The 18,179-nt window shown below is 35.8% G+C and overlaps 1 protein-coding gene across 2 annotated transcripts in view; it reads left to right on the plus strand.

Annotated features, from left to right (window-relative positions):
- The window catches only part of DNAH7 (dynein axonemal heavy chain 7), a 384,555-nt gene that overhangs the window by 158,858 nt on the left and 207,518 nt on the right, over positions 1-18,179 (plus strand). For both annotated transcript variants that reach the window (XM_089330144.1, XM_089330145.1), the window contains 5 exons: positions 2,321-2,423; positions 2,543-2,670; positions 6,304-6,516; positions 11,702-11,800; positions 16,368-16,616. In XM_089330144.1, coding sequence (XP_089186270.1) covers positions 2,321-2,423; positions 2,543-2,670; positions 6,304-6,516; positions 11,702-11,800; positions 16,368-16,616 — 792 coding nt within the window. The remainder of the gene's footprint in view (positions 1-2,320; positions 2,424-2,542; positions 2,671-6,303; positions 6,517-11,701; positions 11,801-16,367; positions 16,617-18,179) is intronic.

The following is an 18,179-nucleotide window of genomic DNA, read 5'->3' on the forward strand; positions in this document are numbered from 1 at the left end:
TTTGTTTGAAAGAGTGACAGAGAGGGAGAGATGAAAAGGGAAGAGGGGCGTTATCTTCCATTCTCTGGCGCACCCTCCAGATTCTCACAACAGGTGGGACTGGGCCAAGTCAAAGCCTTACTCCATCTTGGTCTCCCATGTGGGTTGCAGGGACTCAACCACTTGGGACTCAATCTCCTGCTGCCTCCCAGGCACATTAGCAGGAATCTGTATCAGAATTGGAGGTGAGACTTAATCTTGGGGACTCTGATATAGGATCTGGGCATGCTAAGTGGTAGCTTAATCCACTGCAACACAGTGCCCACCCCATGAGTAACTTACTTTTATAGACATATTCTAATTAATAATTTTCAGTGAACTTTAAATCTTGGTCTTGTTTTATGGGATTCTTTTTTCCTTATACTGAGTCAGATTTGCACTTTTATGGTTCTATAGGATTCCAAAAGTTGGCATGAAATCAGCAAAGTGCCTGCCTGTAAACCTATAAACATGTGGTCATTTTAGCAGCTTGTTTGCTAAAACCTGTTATTCCTGAAAATGTTAAGTGCTACAATTGAATGCAAAATGATCTATTTGAGATTAACTTTTTCTTTTTATTTATGTAATTTTTCTGTACTTTTCAAGATACATTTTAAATATTCTTAAATATGTTCTTTCCCAAATTTTCTTTGGAAAGGTTGGCATTTTAAAAAAACAAACACACTAACAAAAGGAACATATGACTCCTCCCCAATACAGTGAAATGTTTCCTGGTTGAATATAGCTTGGCCATTTTGTAGTAAATTTGGAGTTGTAGAAGACTATGTATTCATGATGTTTAAACAATTAGAGTGGGTTCAAAAGCCAAGTTGAAATGATAATGAATAAACTAGGAAGAAACATGTAAATGGCCAATTAACATTTTAATTTATCCTCTGAAATGACATACAGTCTTACTGTGGTGATTATTTAAGAAATAAATAGCAAATTTAAAAGAATCAACACATAGCTTAAATAGGTGCTATATTACTAAGTGTCTAAAGACGCATGAGGATGCAAAATTTAAAAATACATGATTATTCCTATCAAGAACCTCACAATCTCTACAGCTGTTTGAATATGTGACTTCATAAGCATTCTCTTCTCTGTGACTTCTATTCTTTGATTACATTGTTGATTAGAAGTTGAAGTCATGGACAGAATTTCTAAATATTGAGAAGGTACTGTTTCTTATGACATCATGAGCAGTACAGCCTGATTCAGTAGAATGAACTGTGTAAAAATCTAAAGTCAGCCACTATTTACTGTGTGGCAACACTTGTTCTAGCCTTTTTTTCTTGCAGAAAAGATATATACAGGGATGCATGTTTGGCTTAGCACTTGAAATGCCAGTTAGGATCCTGCATCCCACTTTGGAGTATTTGGGTGCAACACCTGCCTCTCCTTCCTGACTCCAGCTTCCTGCTAATGTAGACCCTGGGAGGCAATGATGATGGCTCAAATAATTAAATTCCTGCCACCTGCATTGGGGATCTATACTGAGTTGCTGAATCTGGACTTTGGCCTAGGCCCAGTCCTGGCCTTCATGCACATTTCGGGGAGTGAATCAATGGATGAGCACTTGCCCTTTCAGCCTCTTAAATAGGTAGATAGATACATACACTTGTATAGATATACATACATTTATACATGCATGCATATGTATATAGTGCCCAGCATCATGCCAGGCACATACCAAAATCTCACATACCAAAATCTATAAAACATGTTTTTAATAAATACTTGTTTAATTGTTGTACATTCTTAAAAAGTAAACCTGAATTTGGACAGAGCTTCTACTCCTGCTTGATTTTAAAGTTTTTCCTTATCGCCAGATGTCACAATGTTGCTGGGTAGCTGTGAGTTAGGATTGCAAATGGGGCCTTAAATTATATTAGTTGGCTGTTAAGCTGCTCAGACCACAAAGCAGTCTTGGTGGCAGCAAAAGTCGTCTTATATAGAGAACTTCTCTAACCCATTCTATTGAACTAATGTGAAAGAAGCAAGTATAATCAACTTGTAAATAAAAAATAAAAAGGTTTTCAAATTACACATGTACACCCAAATGCCAAGATATATAAGGAATGTAAAAAGTCAATGGGAAAAATTTTCAATTGAACAAACTCTTTACTCATAGAGAATAATGAATCAGTAATGAAAAATAAGCTGTCTTTAAAGATAAAGGTGAATAAGCAATTTCCTTGATAGGATATTAAATCCTTGAAAAAGATCAGGTGAAAATGCAACATTTCAATGAAATAATCAGATAAAGTTGAAAAATTTCATTACTCTTTTCTCACAGGGACTGTTATCTTGTGGAGCCTGGGCTTGCTTTGATGAGTTTAACAGAATTGATTTAGAAGTACTTTCTGTGGTTGCTCAACAAATCCTTACTATCCAAAGAGGTAATGAACTAGTCTGTCTTTGCGTTATGTGAAAATAGAAGAAATATGTGAGGCAATGAATGGTACAAGTCACATTTATATGTGTATTACTGAGTCATTTCATTCCTGACTACCCACAGGTATTAATGCAGGTGCTGAAATACTAGTATTTGAAGGAACTGAACTGAAACTTGACCCTACATGTGCTGTGTTCATAACCATGAACCCTGGGTATGCTGGGCGATCAGAACTGCCAGATAATCTGAAGGTATGAGGGAAATGATGATATCCTCTACTTCCTTTCTGTGATATACAAAGTTAATACATAAAAAGAAAGAATATGCTACCCTGGAATTTTGTGAAAATAGATGTCCTTAAGTATTATAATAATTTAGAAAATTATCCTAAGAGAGAATTTTTAAAACGAAGACAGCTGTGCTCATCACTTTTACACCAATGCCTCCCGTCAAAACTTTAAGTACCTGTAGAAAACAGACATGCACACCAGGTACAGTTTCCAAAATTTCTGGCTTTAAAATAATGCTAATTACAGAAAATTTTAAAATATGGAAAAATACTAAAATGGTACTCCATTGATTACTATATTGTAGTTTTCTTTCCTCCAATTTTAAAATAAATACTTAAAAATACAGTTGAAATAAGAAAATTGTGTTTACTTAGTTTTTTTTTTGTTTGTTTGTTTGTTTTTTTGTTTTTTTGTTTTTTTTTTTTTTTGGACAGGCAGAGTGGACAGTGAGAGAGAGAGACAGAGAGAAAGGTCTTCCTTTTCCATTGGTTCACCCCTCAATGGCCACTGCAGCCGGCGCACCTCGCTGATCTGCGCTGATCCGAAGCCCGGAGCCAGGTGCTTCTCCTGGTATCCCATGAGGGTGCAGGTCCCAAGTACTTGGGCCATCCTCCACTGTACTCCCGGGCCACAGCAGAGAGCTGGCCTGGAAGAGAGGCAACCAGGACAGAATCTGGTGCCCCGACGGGGACTAGAACCTGGTGTGCCGGCGCCACAGGAGGAGGATTAGCCTATTGAGCCGTGGTGCCGGCTTTTTTTCAAGTTAATATGGTAACATGAGCATTTCTCCATCATTATAAACATAATTTAAACTGTAAATAAATTTACATAACTCTCATTGTTGAACATTTAGGTGGTTTGTAGTTTTTCTGCATTGTAAATAATATCAAAATAGGCAGTTTTTTACTTGAGGTTTTTCTCTACTTTAAGATATTTCCTTAAGTAGAGTCATAGGACCAAGAATCATGTGGCTAACTTGCCCTCTAACACAGGTTGAAAGAATTTACATCATATATCAATTCTCATCAAGTCAGCACTAATTTTTTATTATAAGAAACTGAAACACTTTCATAGTTGAATATAGCATTTTCTCCATGTCTTTGTCAGCCACATTATGTCTTTTCTACTGAATTGCATTTATTTATTGCCTCTGCATGGAAAACCATGTTGAAGTTTAATGCAGTAATAACTGAAGATGAAAAAAAACCAATATTCTGAATAAATCCTATCTTCTTTCCACCATTCAATTCTTAGACTGACAGCTTCTCGGAGTAAATGAGCAGTTTTTCTTTCCTCCCAAGACTTTTCATATGACTAATTGTTGCCAAGTGCTTTTATATTTCCACACTATGCCCTTTTTGGTGATGGAACAGAGATTTTAGCACTTGTACCTTAGTGAAGACAGTTATGGCTAAAAAGTGAAAACTGGTAAATACTTTACCTAATAAGCATTTTGTGACTTTTTAATGCAGATTTAGTTTGGAAAGCTTTTTTTTGCAGCAATTTCTTTTACATTCACTTATGTTATTCAGTAGGATCAACCTTCGAATGCATAAATATTTATAAAGCAGGAAAAGCAAAATTCTCTGTGTAGCTAGGCATAGAAATCTGGGAGTCATTGGTTGAATCTGTTAATGCTGTCTGCAGACTTTTCCACAGTGTATATGTTGAAAAAAAATGTCAAAGCAAACATCTTGTGGTTCTTGGGGTAACATAGTTTCATTTTGCATTAAGTCAAAAGCTGTTCACAAATTCAGATAGCTTTGTTGTTGTTCTTTCTATTGCACAGTGTTCTTGATTAGAGTTTCTATGGAACATCTATTTTTTTTTTTTTTTAGTATATATGGAAATACCTAAAAGTCTGAAATACCGAGGAGTTTGTTTCATTGTATTCCCCAACCAATGAAACATTGCTAATGGTGTTGAAACAATGTGAATGGAAATTTACCTTAGGTGGTCAGAGGGAAACCTACAGCAATGTACAGATGTTGGCTCTAAACTGTTGTAATTTGTGCTATTGTAGAAAGACTGTATCACCCTAACCTTGAGGTTAACAACTGATTTGTTAATTCAGTCCTTACTTCTTCTATTCATTAAGAAAAAAGTAGTTGTTGGGAGCCTACACTGTAAAAGAGGTACCATGTGTATGGCAATTTTCTTGTATTCTTTGTTCTCATGGATGAAGTGATTGAGAATGCTTGTTTAAGCTTCTCTTCCAAGTTATTTGTGTAAGCTGTATTTTAAAACGTTATTCTTTCCATTCTTTAATGGTAACCTCATTAACAAGATTTCAGGGACTGGTGTTGTGTTGCAAGATTAAGCTGCTGCTTGAAATGCTGCCATCCCATATCAGACTGCCTGTTAGAGATTCCTAGCTACTCTGGTTCCAGTCCAATTCCCTGCTAACACTCTTGAGAAAGACTCAGAGGATGGCCCAAGTTCTTGAGCCCCTGCCACCCATGTGGCCTAACAGAAGGAGTTTCTGCCTCCTGGCTTGGGCCTGGCCAAGCCCTGGCCATTGAGGCCGTTTGGAGAGTGAATCGCAGATGAAGATCTCTTTCTCTCTGTGTCACTCTGCCTTTCAAATAAATAAAAGTAAATATTTAAAATAAATGAAAGACAAAACTGCAGGACCAAGGTCTGAGCTGAAAATTAATACATTGTAAAGGTCTTGCTTGATGCAAAATTTTATTTTTTCTCAGTGTGGAGAAAATATGTTGACTTAAGCAAGATGTTCTTATTTTCTATCTACCTATGTTTCTGGTAATTCAAGTAATTCCCAGAAGGCACTTACAAACTATCTGAATATGATTGTAATTCATCTGAGGTGATCCTTTGGTCCCCTACAATATTGTTAATTTTTCTCTTTAGTACAAGAATTTGATATTTTAATGCATGAGCATACTAATATTCCAAATTTAAATTTTCTTATTCTTTTTTAGTCTTCTCAGTTTTATGTTTACTTCTCATCACATGACATTTACTTGTCTAATGGTATTTAAAATACTATGAGAAAAAATTATCTTCACAACTTTGAAAATTCATTTGACTCCAGTAGCAATCATCCGTTATTTGTTCCCAGCTTTCTTTATTATACTTGAAGAAAGACTGAGATAATGGCTACAGACAAAAAAGTTTTAAGCAAATCTCAAAATATATCATTTATCTAATATAGTCTTTGTTATTATGGGTTATCTTTTTATCCCCAGATTATAAAATTAAATAGACCACTAGAAAGCCTTGCTTGAAGCCCAGTTGCCCCAAAACAGGCAGATGCTTTGTCAGCAGCCTAGATGAGAGGCTGGTGGAAATCCTGGCATAGTCTGAGGTTCATTTCCCTGTATTGTGTTGCTTCCCCAAAGAACGTAACCTAATTGGTACTTAACATTTAGATGGGAAAAAAGTGATGCAAAAGTTTAATGATATATTTTATATAACCATAGTAGGAACCTAATTTTTGAGTGTTTTTATCTGTATTACTTCAGCATTACAATTTGATGCTGCATTACAAAAAGCTATAACATGTTATGAAACAAAGTATAGGATTTTATTTATTATCATCTTTTTAACAGGACCTTTTCTTTGTACCCATAGGCTCTCTTTCGTACAGTAGCAATGATGGTGCCTGACTATGCCATGATTGCTGAAATAGTCCTGTACTCCTGTGGGTTTGTTACTGCTCGGCCACTGTCAGTGAAAATTGTGGCTACTTATCGGTTGTGTTCAGAGCAGTTATCATCTCAGCATCACTACGACTATGGAATGAGAGCTGTGAAGTCAGTGCTTACTGCTGCTGGGAATTTAAAGGTAGAGAACTAGAGGGTTTCTGATTCATAAACTGCTCATTTGTAAAGCCCAATACCTGGGCCAGCATTGTGGTGTTACAGGTTAAGCTGTAACTGGCAATGCCAGCATCCCATAGGAGTGCTGATTCAAGTCCTGGCTGCTCCACTTCTGATCCATCTCCCTGTTAATGTACCTAGAACAGCAGTGAAAGATGGCCCATAAGTCCTTGGGTCCTTGCACTCATGTGGAAGATCCAGATGAAGATCCTGGCTCCTGACTCCAGCCTGGCCCAGCCTCAGCCATTGTGACCACTTGGGGAGTGAACCAACAGTTCACTGGAAGTCTCAGTCTCTCTCTCTCTCTCTCTCCCTCCCTCCCTTCCTCCATCTCCCCCTTCCCTCCTTCCCTTCCTCCCTCTCTTTCTTTCTCTGTAACATTGCCTTTTAAATAAATAAAATAGATTTTTTAAAAAATAAAATAAAGCTCAATACTGTAGATCTTTACAAAATTTCAATTAGAAGTTGGCTTCATTAACTAAGTGAAAAAATAAGTTACTGTATAAAACAATTTATTATTTTGCACACCTGAAAAAAGAAATTTCATGATGATTTCTAAAACCTTATGCATGTAATTCTTGGTGATTTAAGTTCTGTCTCATAATTTTCAAAATATAAAACAATATTACTAAGCAACAAAATTGCTTGTTTCTGAAAAATATTTTGAAGGCTTTGATCCTATATAACTTGAATTAATTTAAAATAAATAATGTATAATTAATAAACATGCTCAAAAAGCCATAAACAACATCACTTAATATGATTAAATATAACTATAATGCAATTGCAGTTAGTTGTGGACTAGCAGTAAGTGATTTGCTGTGTATAATGTTTGCATTTAAAATGATCTAGGGATGGGTGTTTGGCAAAGTGGTTAAGATGCCAGTTAGGATACCTGCATTCCATATTAAAGTACTGGGCTCTGATGTCTAGCTCAGGTTCCTGACTCTAGCTTCCTGCTGATAAAGACACTGGGAGACAGTAGAGATGGCTCAAGTAATTAGGTTTCTGCCACCTACACGAGAGACCCAGATTGAATTCCCAGCTCCTGATTTGGGCCTGCTGTTGCAGGCATCTGGAGAGTGAACCAGTATATGGGAGTATGTGTTTATTTTCTCTTTCTATCTCTCTCCATTTCAAATAAATAAGTAAATAAATAAATTTTAAATTAAAAGATGAGTGAGTATTTGGTTTAGTGATTAGGATACTGCTTGAGATACCCACACCCCATTTCAGAGTGCTTAGGTTCAAGTCCTGGCACCACTACTGATTGTAGCTTCCTACCCTGGGAGGCAGCAAGTGATGGCTCAAGTACTTGATTACTACCACCCATATGGGAGACCCAGATTGAGTTCCTGGCTTTCAACTTCAGCCTGGCCCTCTAGCTTCAGCCTGGAGGGGTAAACCAGAAGATAGGAACCAATTTTCTCTCTCTCTCTTTCTCTCTTTCTCTCTTTCTCTTTCTCTCTCTCCCTTCCAAATAAATATTATTTTAAAAATGAAAAAAATTAAATGATCTAGATATTAAGTATATAAGAAGGATCTTCAGTTTGTAGAACTGCATATAATGAAAAAATTACATGAATCTCATTTTTTTGTACCAAAATAAACTTTTAAATCTTTTTTCCACAAACTTTTTTTTTGGGACAGGCAGAGTGGACAGTGAGAGAAAGAGACAGAGAGAAAGGTCTTCCTTTACCGTTGGTTCACCCTCCAATGGCCGCTGCGGTGGGCGAGCTGCGGCCAGCACACCGTGCTGATCTGAAGCCCAGAGCCAGGTGCTTCTCCTGGTCTCCCATGCGGGTGCAGGGCCCAAGCGCTTGGGTCATCCTCCACTGCCTTCCCGGGCCACAGCAGAGAGCTGGCCTGGAAGAGGGGCAACCGGGATAGAATCCGACGCCCCGACCGGGACTAGAAACCGGTGTGCCGGCGCCACAGGTGAGGATTAGCCTATTGAGCTGCAGCGCCGGCCTCCACAAACTTTTAGAAGCCCTCTCATATATGAAGAACTCAAATACTTTTAAGACATGGTTGGCTTTCCATTGGAAATATTCTGTGGAACCGTGAAATGTAACTACATTAGTCAGCTTCTTATGAAAGCAAGATAGGTGATACCTAACAGCAAAATCTAAAATATGACCTTGCAGAATGCAAAATTTTCACATTCATTATTTGTAGAAGATACAGGTTTTAAAATGTATCTACATGATTAAGAACAGTGACATACATTTTTATCTTCAGTACTAATGTTATCAAGAATTCTGATATATAGCAGTAATGTTCTATTTCACATTAGCCTAACATAGCTTCAAGTCATTGTATTTTGTAATAAACAAAAGTTAATAGAGGCAACAATTTGTATTAAACTGGCATGTCAGGATTCCAGTGTGGTCAGATAATGGGAAAGATAATACATTGTCCTAGTGTATGTCATCACTGAAATCTTCACCATGGAATTGAGCTATTAAAGTTACTGAGCAAATGAATCCTGCAAATGAATTCTATCATTCTTTGTCAAAAGCTAATTCAGAATTGTTGAATGTGTTGGCCTGAATATTTGAAAGTTTGTTTCTTTTAGGTCAAGAAATAATTTGCACATTTGCTTCAAAATAACAGCCTCTCAAATAACAAAGCTGACTTGTGACATTTTGTAATTTATGTGTAGTCAGATTGATCAAATAAAAAGTCCAGAGGAACAGGGCTCACTGGCACTGGGATATGGCTAAACCTGATAGCCAGCATTGTGCAATTATTGCAAGGCTAATCCAGTTAGGTGGAACATGGCGTTTATCAGGCAGAAATATTCTATAGAAAAGGGAGAGGGCTCTGGAAAATAAATGTGTGATAGTATGAGAAACTGGAGTGAGGTGGTGATAAAGTATTAAAGCTGGGAGAAGTAATTCTATACTTAAATTTCTCTTAATTTTATGTGAACACTCTTATGGACATGAGTAATGGGTTTAAAATTCAACCAGATTTCTAGTAAACTTCATTTATACCTCAGATGTTTTGGAAGTGAATATAGAGTTTTCTTTAACACCCCTTTAACATCTACTCAACTGACTTAGCTTGTAAGCCAGCCTATTCCATTCTCTGTTGTGCTCACTGACACACAGAATCTAGTGAGCACACAGCCAGTAGGCAGCACACTGCTCTGCTGTCCCACTCTGGCTTCCCTCAGGTGAGCAGATTCCTTACCAAAAACTAGTATGCTCATTCATGAATCATTTTAAAGCTGGCTGGATGTGGTACTGTTATTATGTCATCCAGTTACATGATGGGGAAACCAATGGTACTTAAACAAGAAAAGAAGGGTTTTGTTTCCATGAAAACTGAGTTCATTATTTAAGAAAAATTTAGTAAAGATGAAATGCTAAAATACTGACTTTGAATTAGATGTAGATGAGAAAAATATATAAAATGAAAAAAAATTTAAATTTATAAAACAATACATTTATGTCTTGATACCATCAAATTATTAGAAAATGTTAAAACTCTGCAAAACATTGGCATAGGAAAAGACTTCTTGGAAAAGACCCCAAAAGCACAGGCAATCAAAGCAAAAATAGACAAATGGGATCATACCAAGCTGAGAAGCTACTCTTCTGCAAAAGAAACACTCAGCAAAGTGAAGAGGCAACTGACAGAATGGGAGAAAATATTTGCAAACTATGCAACTGATAAAGGATTAATATCCAGAATCAATAAGGAGCTCAAGAAACTCAAAAACAACAAAACAACCAATCCAGTTAAGAAATGAGCAAATGACTTGAACAGGTATTTTTCAAGAAAGGAATTCCAAATTGCCAACAGACGCATGAAAAAATACTCAGGATCACTGCCATCAGGGAAATGCAAATCAAAACCACAATGAGATTTCACTTCACCCCAGTTAGAATGGCTCTCATATAGAAATCAATAAACAACAAAGGCTGGTGATGATGTGGGGAACAAGGTACCCTAATTCACCATTGATGGGAATGTAAACTGGTGCAGCCACCAGAAGACTATATGGAGATACCTCAGAAATCTGAATATAGACCTACCCTATGACCCAGCATTCCCCCTTCTGGGAATTTATCCAAATCTAAAGATATTAGCATATGAAAGAGTGATCTGTACCCCCATTTTTATTGCAGCTCAGTTCACAATAGCTAAAATATGGAATCAACCCCAATGTCCATCAACTGTTGACAGATAAAAAAAAAACATTATATTTGAAATAAGTCAGGCCCCAAAAGACAAATACCGTATGTTCTCCCTGTTCTCCCTGATCTGTGGTAACTAATAGAGTACCTAAAAGGTAATCTATAGGTGAAAAATGACACTTTGAGAGGTGATGATTTTGAACAGCCCTTGTTTCTTCTGTTGAGGAACAGAGTTTTTTGTTTCTTCATACTTTTTGTTGAACTCTTAGTGTAGGGTTACATAGTGTAGGGTTAAGCTTATGAGTATAAAATAAACTGAAAATAGATCTTTGTATAAAATAAGAATGGGAATAGGAGAGGGAGGAAGAAGAAGGGTGGGAGTGTCAGTTGGAGGAAGGCTAGAGTGGAAAGTATCACTGTGTCCCTGAATCTGTATATATGAATTACATTAAATTTACATGCTGTAATTAAATTAAAAAAATACACTTAAATTTCCTTAAAATTATCTTTTAAGAGGATAGATCCATTATTGATATAGTTTTTATGAGGAGAGAGAAAGGACGAAGAAACTTACACTCAGAGAGGAAGTCTTGACATCAACATAAGGAAATAAATGAATGTTTATATGTGTTACATGTAAATGTGTCTTTTCAAGATGATTGACCACTTGTAATGATTTCACTTACTCAACCCACTGCTGGTCTTGAATACATAGGACAAGCAAGTTTTATTCCAAGATATAAGCAATGGTAAACCATAATGAATTCATGGCCAAAAATGGCTTTTTTTTTTTTTCAGTGTAACAGTGAAAGGGTAATTAGTTGAACCTAGGTTTTTATTATAGACTAGTAAAAAAATTCAAAATGTCAGTGTTGGTGTCCAAAACTAATAGCAATCTAATAAAATGAAAATAAGAGCAACATTTTGTACACAAGTGTGTACACACTTGAGGTTGGTGCAGTCAGCAGTTACAGATAACATAATGAATATGTTTTCTTTTAGCTGAAATATCCAAATGAAAATGAAGAAATTTTGCTGTTTAGATCTATTATTGATGTAAATCTGCCAAAATTTTTATCCCATGATTTGCCACTCTTTGAGGTAAGGACATTTATTATTCCAGCGTTATCAAAACTCTTATGATGTATTTATCAAATTGTCCAAGTTTGCAAATTTATGAGGAACTTCCACTATAGAAAAAATGAAAAGGTTCCAAGCAACATGGATCATTCCATGTTTTATTTGAAGTGTAGTTAGCTGGCTTTTTTGCTTCAGATGATTTTAAACAGCTTGGGGTTTTTAAATAGTACATGTTTTTCCCTGCAGAATATAATCAATACACAAAATTATAAAGTGTTTCACTTATAAATTCTATCTGAATATAGACTCCATGAAGAAAAATAATTTGTCTAGTATACTATGACTGCAGGAATAAAATAAGGTTAATTTCCTTAAATGAATTTTATGAAATTATATAATTTAACATAAGAACCAGACTTAATCTTATTATATTTCAGATAGGATTATGAGTCCTTGCAAGCAAGTGTTAATATTAATTTCCCAGAGTATCATTTGATATCACTGTTGTCCTTTTCCCCAATACCAGGTAGATGACATCAGGAACTCAGTGGACTCCTCCTAGTCATTAGATGTTGTAGTAGTTGACACTGCCTTGTAGTACAGGCATTAGCTTTCAGCATGTAAAGACTGGACAGGTTGTGGCGGAGAAGGGGGAGAAGACAGAGCCATTAGTTTAGCCCAGTGTGATTAGCTATCCATAGCAGTCGTGTTTCATCATTCTGAAGGGAGCTTTCCTTATGATTTAGAGTGGGAAGTACAAATGTTTTATGGAATAAATCAACAACGGAAGAGTTCAGATTTTCTTTCTAAAGTTTTTCTCTGAGTTTCCTAGTGCACTGTACAGATATTCTAGGAGAAAAAGCTGGGTTGTTTTTTTTTTTTTTTTTGGAAAGGGGAAATGTACCTCACTAAATGTATTCTCATGCAGTTGTGTATTCATTTGGTGAACATTGATTGAACAGTGTTTCTCAAGTGGAACATGATTAGTTTTACAATTGGGACAATCTCTTTTTTTTTAACTTTTATTTAATGAATATAAATTTCCAAAGTATGGCTTATGGATTACAATGGCTTCCCCCCCATAACGTCCCTCCCACCCACAACCTTCCCCTTTCCCACTCCCTCTCCCCTTCCATTCACATGAGGATTCATTTTTGATTCTCTTTATATACAGAAGATCAGTTTAGCATACATTAAGTAAAGATTTCAACAGTTTGCTACCACACAGAAACATAAAGTGAAAAATAATAAATGATTTTATAAATGATGATGAAATCAGATCAGACCTATTGTCATGTTTAATCCCAGTGAGAGTCAAGTTGGGAATTGATAATTTCTTCTTCTTCTTCTTCTTTTTTTTTTTTTTTTTTACAGAAGATCAGTTTAGTATACATTAAGTAAAGCTTTCAACAGTTTGCACCCCCATAGAAACACAAAGTGAAATATACTGTTTGAGTACTCGTTATAGCATTAAGTCTCAATGTACAGCACATTAAGGACAGAGATCCTACATGAGGAGTAAGTGCACAGTGACTCCTGTTGTTGACTTTACAAATTAACACTCTTGTTTATGGCATCAGTAATCTCCCTATGCTCCAGTCATGAGTTTCCAAGGCTATGGAAGCCCCTTGAGTTCTCCGACTCTTATCTTGTTCAGACAAGGTCATAGTCAAAGTGGAGGTTCTCTCCTCCCTTCAGAGAAAGGTACCTCAATTGGGACAATCTCTTGTTATACATGGCTGTCTTATGGACAGCAGACCATTAAGCATTCTATGTTGCCCCTCCCTGCTGCCCTAGACCTTTCCCTTAACGACAGGCACATTTCACAATATGACAGATTTCAAACTTTCCACCTGGCAGGAGAGTGAGGGAATAAGGGATGGTAGTCTTGGGTGAGAACCTTTTTTTTTTTTTTTTTTTTTTTTTGACAGGTAGAGTTAGCCAGTGAGAGAGACAGAGAGAAAGGTCTTCCTTCTGTTGGTTCACCCCCCAGATGGCCACTATGGCCAGCGCACTGCACCGATCCAAAGCCAGGAGCCAGGTGCTTCCTCCTGGTCTCCCATGGGGTGCAGGTCCCAAGCACTTGGGCCATCCTCCACTGCACTTCCAGGCCACAGCAGAGAGCTGGACTGGAAGAGGAGCAACTGGGACAGAATCCAGCGCCCCAACCGGTATTAGAATCAGGGGTGCCAGCACCGCAGGCGGAGGATTAGCTTAGTGAGCTGTGGTGCCGGCCAGGGTGAGAACCTTGAATGACAGATATGTTTGGAGTTATCTGTTTCTTTCAGAGGTTTGCATAAGCAATTTGAATGATCTGAAAAGACGATGTTTATTTAGCAAACATTATGTCCCTAATGTGGAGCAGGTACTAATCTAAGTTTTATGTGAATAATAATTTATGTAATATTTGAAATGACCCAACTGAATAGGTGCTTTCATTATCCCTCTTTTACATATGGTGTAACTGAGCCACAGATATAAGTAACTTGTGTTTATGATCAGTACATGAAGGGACAGGGATTCTCACCACCCACGCAAGCTACCAAGTCCTCTTAGCCATACTGTATTTTTTCCTTTCTTTTGCCTCAAGAAAAATTATCACTTGGGTGAATTGGATGTCTTTTTCATAACAGCACTTAAAGGATTAAATGTCAGGATGGTTAAACCAATAACTCATAAATTCTAATGTATAGTTGAGTATGTCTTTTCACATTAAACACTTCTGAAATTTCTCTTTTGCCTTTAGAGTAAAAAAAGTAATCATATTTCTCACATAAGTTGTAGTAATACTGATAAGATAGCCTTACTGGTTTATAAAGGTAACTTTCTTAGAACTTGCAATTAACTTTATGAAATCATATACACTAAATATGAAGTTATAATTCTTTCTAAACACATATTCTATGATTGTATTGATTTTGGGGTTGCCATAACTAAGCACCACAAACTTTAGACTTAAAATAGCATGTATTCTCTTGCAATTCTAGAGGCTATCTCACAATCAAGTTTTGAGAAGTCATATGCCCTTTAAAGACTCTCAATCTTGTCTCATCCTAGCTTCTGAAATACTTAGTGTTCCCTGGCTTGTAACTGATTCACTTCAGTTTGTGCCTCCAGCATCACGTGGGCTTTTCCCCTGTGTCTCTCTGCATCTGCACCTGAATCTCTCTCTTTCCTTTTGCTTAAACAGACAGCAGTCATTGGATTTAGGGCCTACCTGAATCCAGTATGATGCCATCTTAACTAATTACATCTGGAAATGCCCTATTTCCCATAAACTCACATTCTGAGGTCCTTGGTAGACATGTAATGTGGGGGGACACAACTCAATCCACGACAATGTATCCATTGAAATATTTTGGCATAGCCAGTTGTCCTAGCACCATTTATTAAGAAGACTTTCAGTGAGTTGCCCTTGCATCCATGTTGGCAATCAGTTTTTTATATACTCATTATGTGTGGGCTTATTTATAGACTATTTATTCTGTTCCATTGATTACATATGTTATATTAATACCAATATGATGGTCTTTATAATAAGACTTGAAATGAGATAGTATTAGTTTTCTAACTTTTAACTTAAAAATATCATAAAATTAAATGTAAACCCAAGCTGTAATATTTCTAGTGGAAAACAGGAGAAAGCCTGTATAACTTTGAGTTAGGCAAAAATTGATTAATTAAAATACCAAAAGCATAAAGAACTTACACAATTATATTTAAAATATGTAAACAGCTGTCCAAGCTTACCAATAAATACATAGACTAAAAATGGGCAAAAGATTTGAAGAAGCTTCACCAAAGATAAATATATCACAAATAAACACAAAGAAATTAGTCATTGGGAAATATAGATTGAAACCTCAATAAAATATCACTACACAACATGGCTAAAATTTTTAAAAAATCATAAAATATTGGAACTCACACACACTGCTAGATGTAATATAAACAGTACAAGCATTTAGAAAACAGCTAGGAAGTTTCTTAAAATATTCAACACCCACTCATGCTATCCAGTTATTATATTCCTCAGTATTCACTCAAGGAAATGAAAGCATTTGTTCAAAGTCTTTACATAAACATTCCTGCAGCTTTATTTTTAATAGCTAAAAACTAGAAACAAATAATATGTCTATCAACAGGTGAGCGGATTTAGAACTGATGTACTTCAATGCAGTGGAATAAAAGCAATAAAAAGCAATGAACTACTGATACACACCAAAGAAAAAGTAGTACCCATACTGGACAATTTCATTGATACTGAATTGTGCAAAATGTAAATAAAAATAGTAACAAAAAGCAGACCAGTGGTCCTCTGAGGAAAAGCGTAGACAGCAGCAGGCAGAGGGGGAAAGGAGGATTAGCAAAGGTCAAAAGGAAATTTTGGGGCTGCTAGATGTTACCTTGGTTGTAACCTTGTGTTGTTGATCAAATCATACACTTTAAATATATGCAGTTTTGTGTATGTAAATGATAATTTATAAAGCTGTTAGAATGCTGTTGAATTAATGACTCCATCAGTATTAAATATATGTATTTAATGTAAATATATAAAATGTGAATCCTCCACTTCATTTCTCACCAGGGAATTACATCAGATTTGTTTCCTGGAGTAAAATTACCAAAACCAGATTACAATGATTTGCTGGCAGCTATCAAAGACAATTGTGTCTCCATGAATTTGCAAATGACTAAATTCTTTACTGAGAAGATTCTTCAAATATATGAAATGATGATTGTGCGTCATGGTTTTATGATTGTTGGAGAACCATTTGGAGGAAAAACAAGTGCATATCGTGTCTTAGCTGGAGCATTAAATGATATATGTGAAAAGGTAGGTATCTTCTTAATGGGTTTATTTATTTGTAGTCAATTTTGTGCAAAATAGAATGTAACAGTCATAATAAAATATATTTTGAAAGGGACAACAAAGATCATGAGAAAAATAGTCAAAGAGAAAATAAAATTTGTGAAGTAAAATGAAACAGGAAGTTAGTGTATAAAGGTTAGCCACAACTTTGCTTTTATATTAAATTAACCTTTTTTCACTTTTTAACTATTAATGTAATACATGTTAATTTAGAAAAAAAGTCTGAAACAAAAATCTCCAGGTTTTTCCTTTAATACTTCTAGGAGAATTTTTTTAAAATTTTCTGTGTAGTTAGATTTGTAATGCAAGCTTCTCATATTGTCTGCCAGTGATATTGAATTAGATTGTGTGTGTCTGCATGGATACACACATGTATGTGACTGCAATGACTATTATATTACTCAGAATTCTAATGCATATTACATTTTGATCTGCTTTGACATGCTGAAGGAATAGGACTGTTTTAAATTCTCCAACTCTGCATATCTGTTTACCTCTCCTTGGATTTTGAAATTTTTTCTTCATGTCTTTCAATGTGGATATCCTATATGAGATTTATGATCATTGTATATCTCCATTGTGGTGTATCATCTTCAATCAATATGAAATTATTTATTCTGTGTGCTTTGTGTTCCCATGGTCTAATTTCAGTATTGCTGCCTCTACTTGGCAGATATATTTGCCAATATCTTTAATTGTATCTTTGGATGACAGTGTGATTTACCTTTATAGAAAGTAAATAGTTTTGTCTCTTCTGTTGGGAAACAGTGTTTTTTTTTTTTTTTTCTTCATACTGTTTGTTGAACTCTTTTACTTACTATAGGGTTAACTATACAGTCATTAAATAAACTGGAAATAGATTTTTGTAAAATTAAGACTGGGAATGTGAGAGGGAGGAGCAAGAAGGGTTGGAGCTTGGGTGGGAGGGAGGATGGGGCTAGGAAGTATTGCTATGTTCTTAAATCTGTATATATGAAATACATGAAACTTGCATAGCTTAAATAATGTTTTAAAATATCTCCCCCAAATAAAGTAAATAGTTTGATTGATTTCTATTTTCTCCAGGCTCTATAGCCTTAATTCTTTCATAGGGGAACTTGAGTTTTTTTATATTTATTGTCATACAAACTGGTAAGCTACTTTTTCTGTCATCTGTTTCTTTTGCTCTTATCCTTCCATGTTACTTCCTTGCTTTTCTTCCTTTTCCCGTCTCTTTATGTCTTCACTTTTTCACCCTTCCAATTTGCTGCCTTTTTTCTTGTTTTGTTATATGTGTTTTTCCTGTTCTTTTTTGTTTTATTGTAAGATAGAGCAATTATCTTTGTTATAAAAATAGTCTCTAAAAAACTAAACATGGTGCTGCTCTGAATAAAATATGATGAAGATATGAAAATGTTTTACGTTTCACTTGTAAAATCCAAATTTTTCATTACTAGGAAATTCTAAGAGTGACATTGTGTGAAGGTGGCAGACTTCTTTAGCCACCACATATAACCTAGAGACTCACACTAGCCTTGCTGAATTTGG

This window comes from Oryctolagus cuniculus, chromosome 3 (genome assembly GCF_051225735.1).
Source record: "Oryctolagus cuniculus isolate XC-2025 breed Fujian yellow rabbit chromosome 3, ASM5122573v1, whole genome shotgun sequence".
Classification (NCBI taxonomy): Eukaryota; Metazoa; Chordata; class Mammalia; order Lagomorpha; family Leporidae; genus Oryctolagus; species Oryctolagus cuniculus.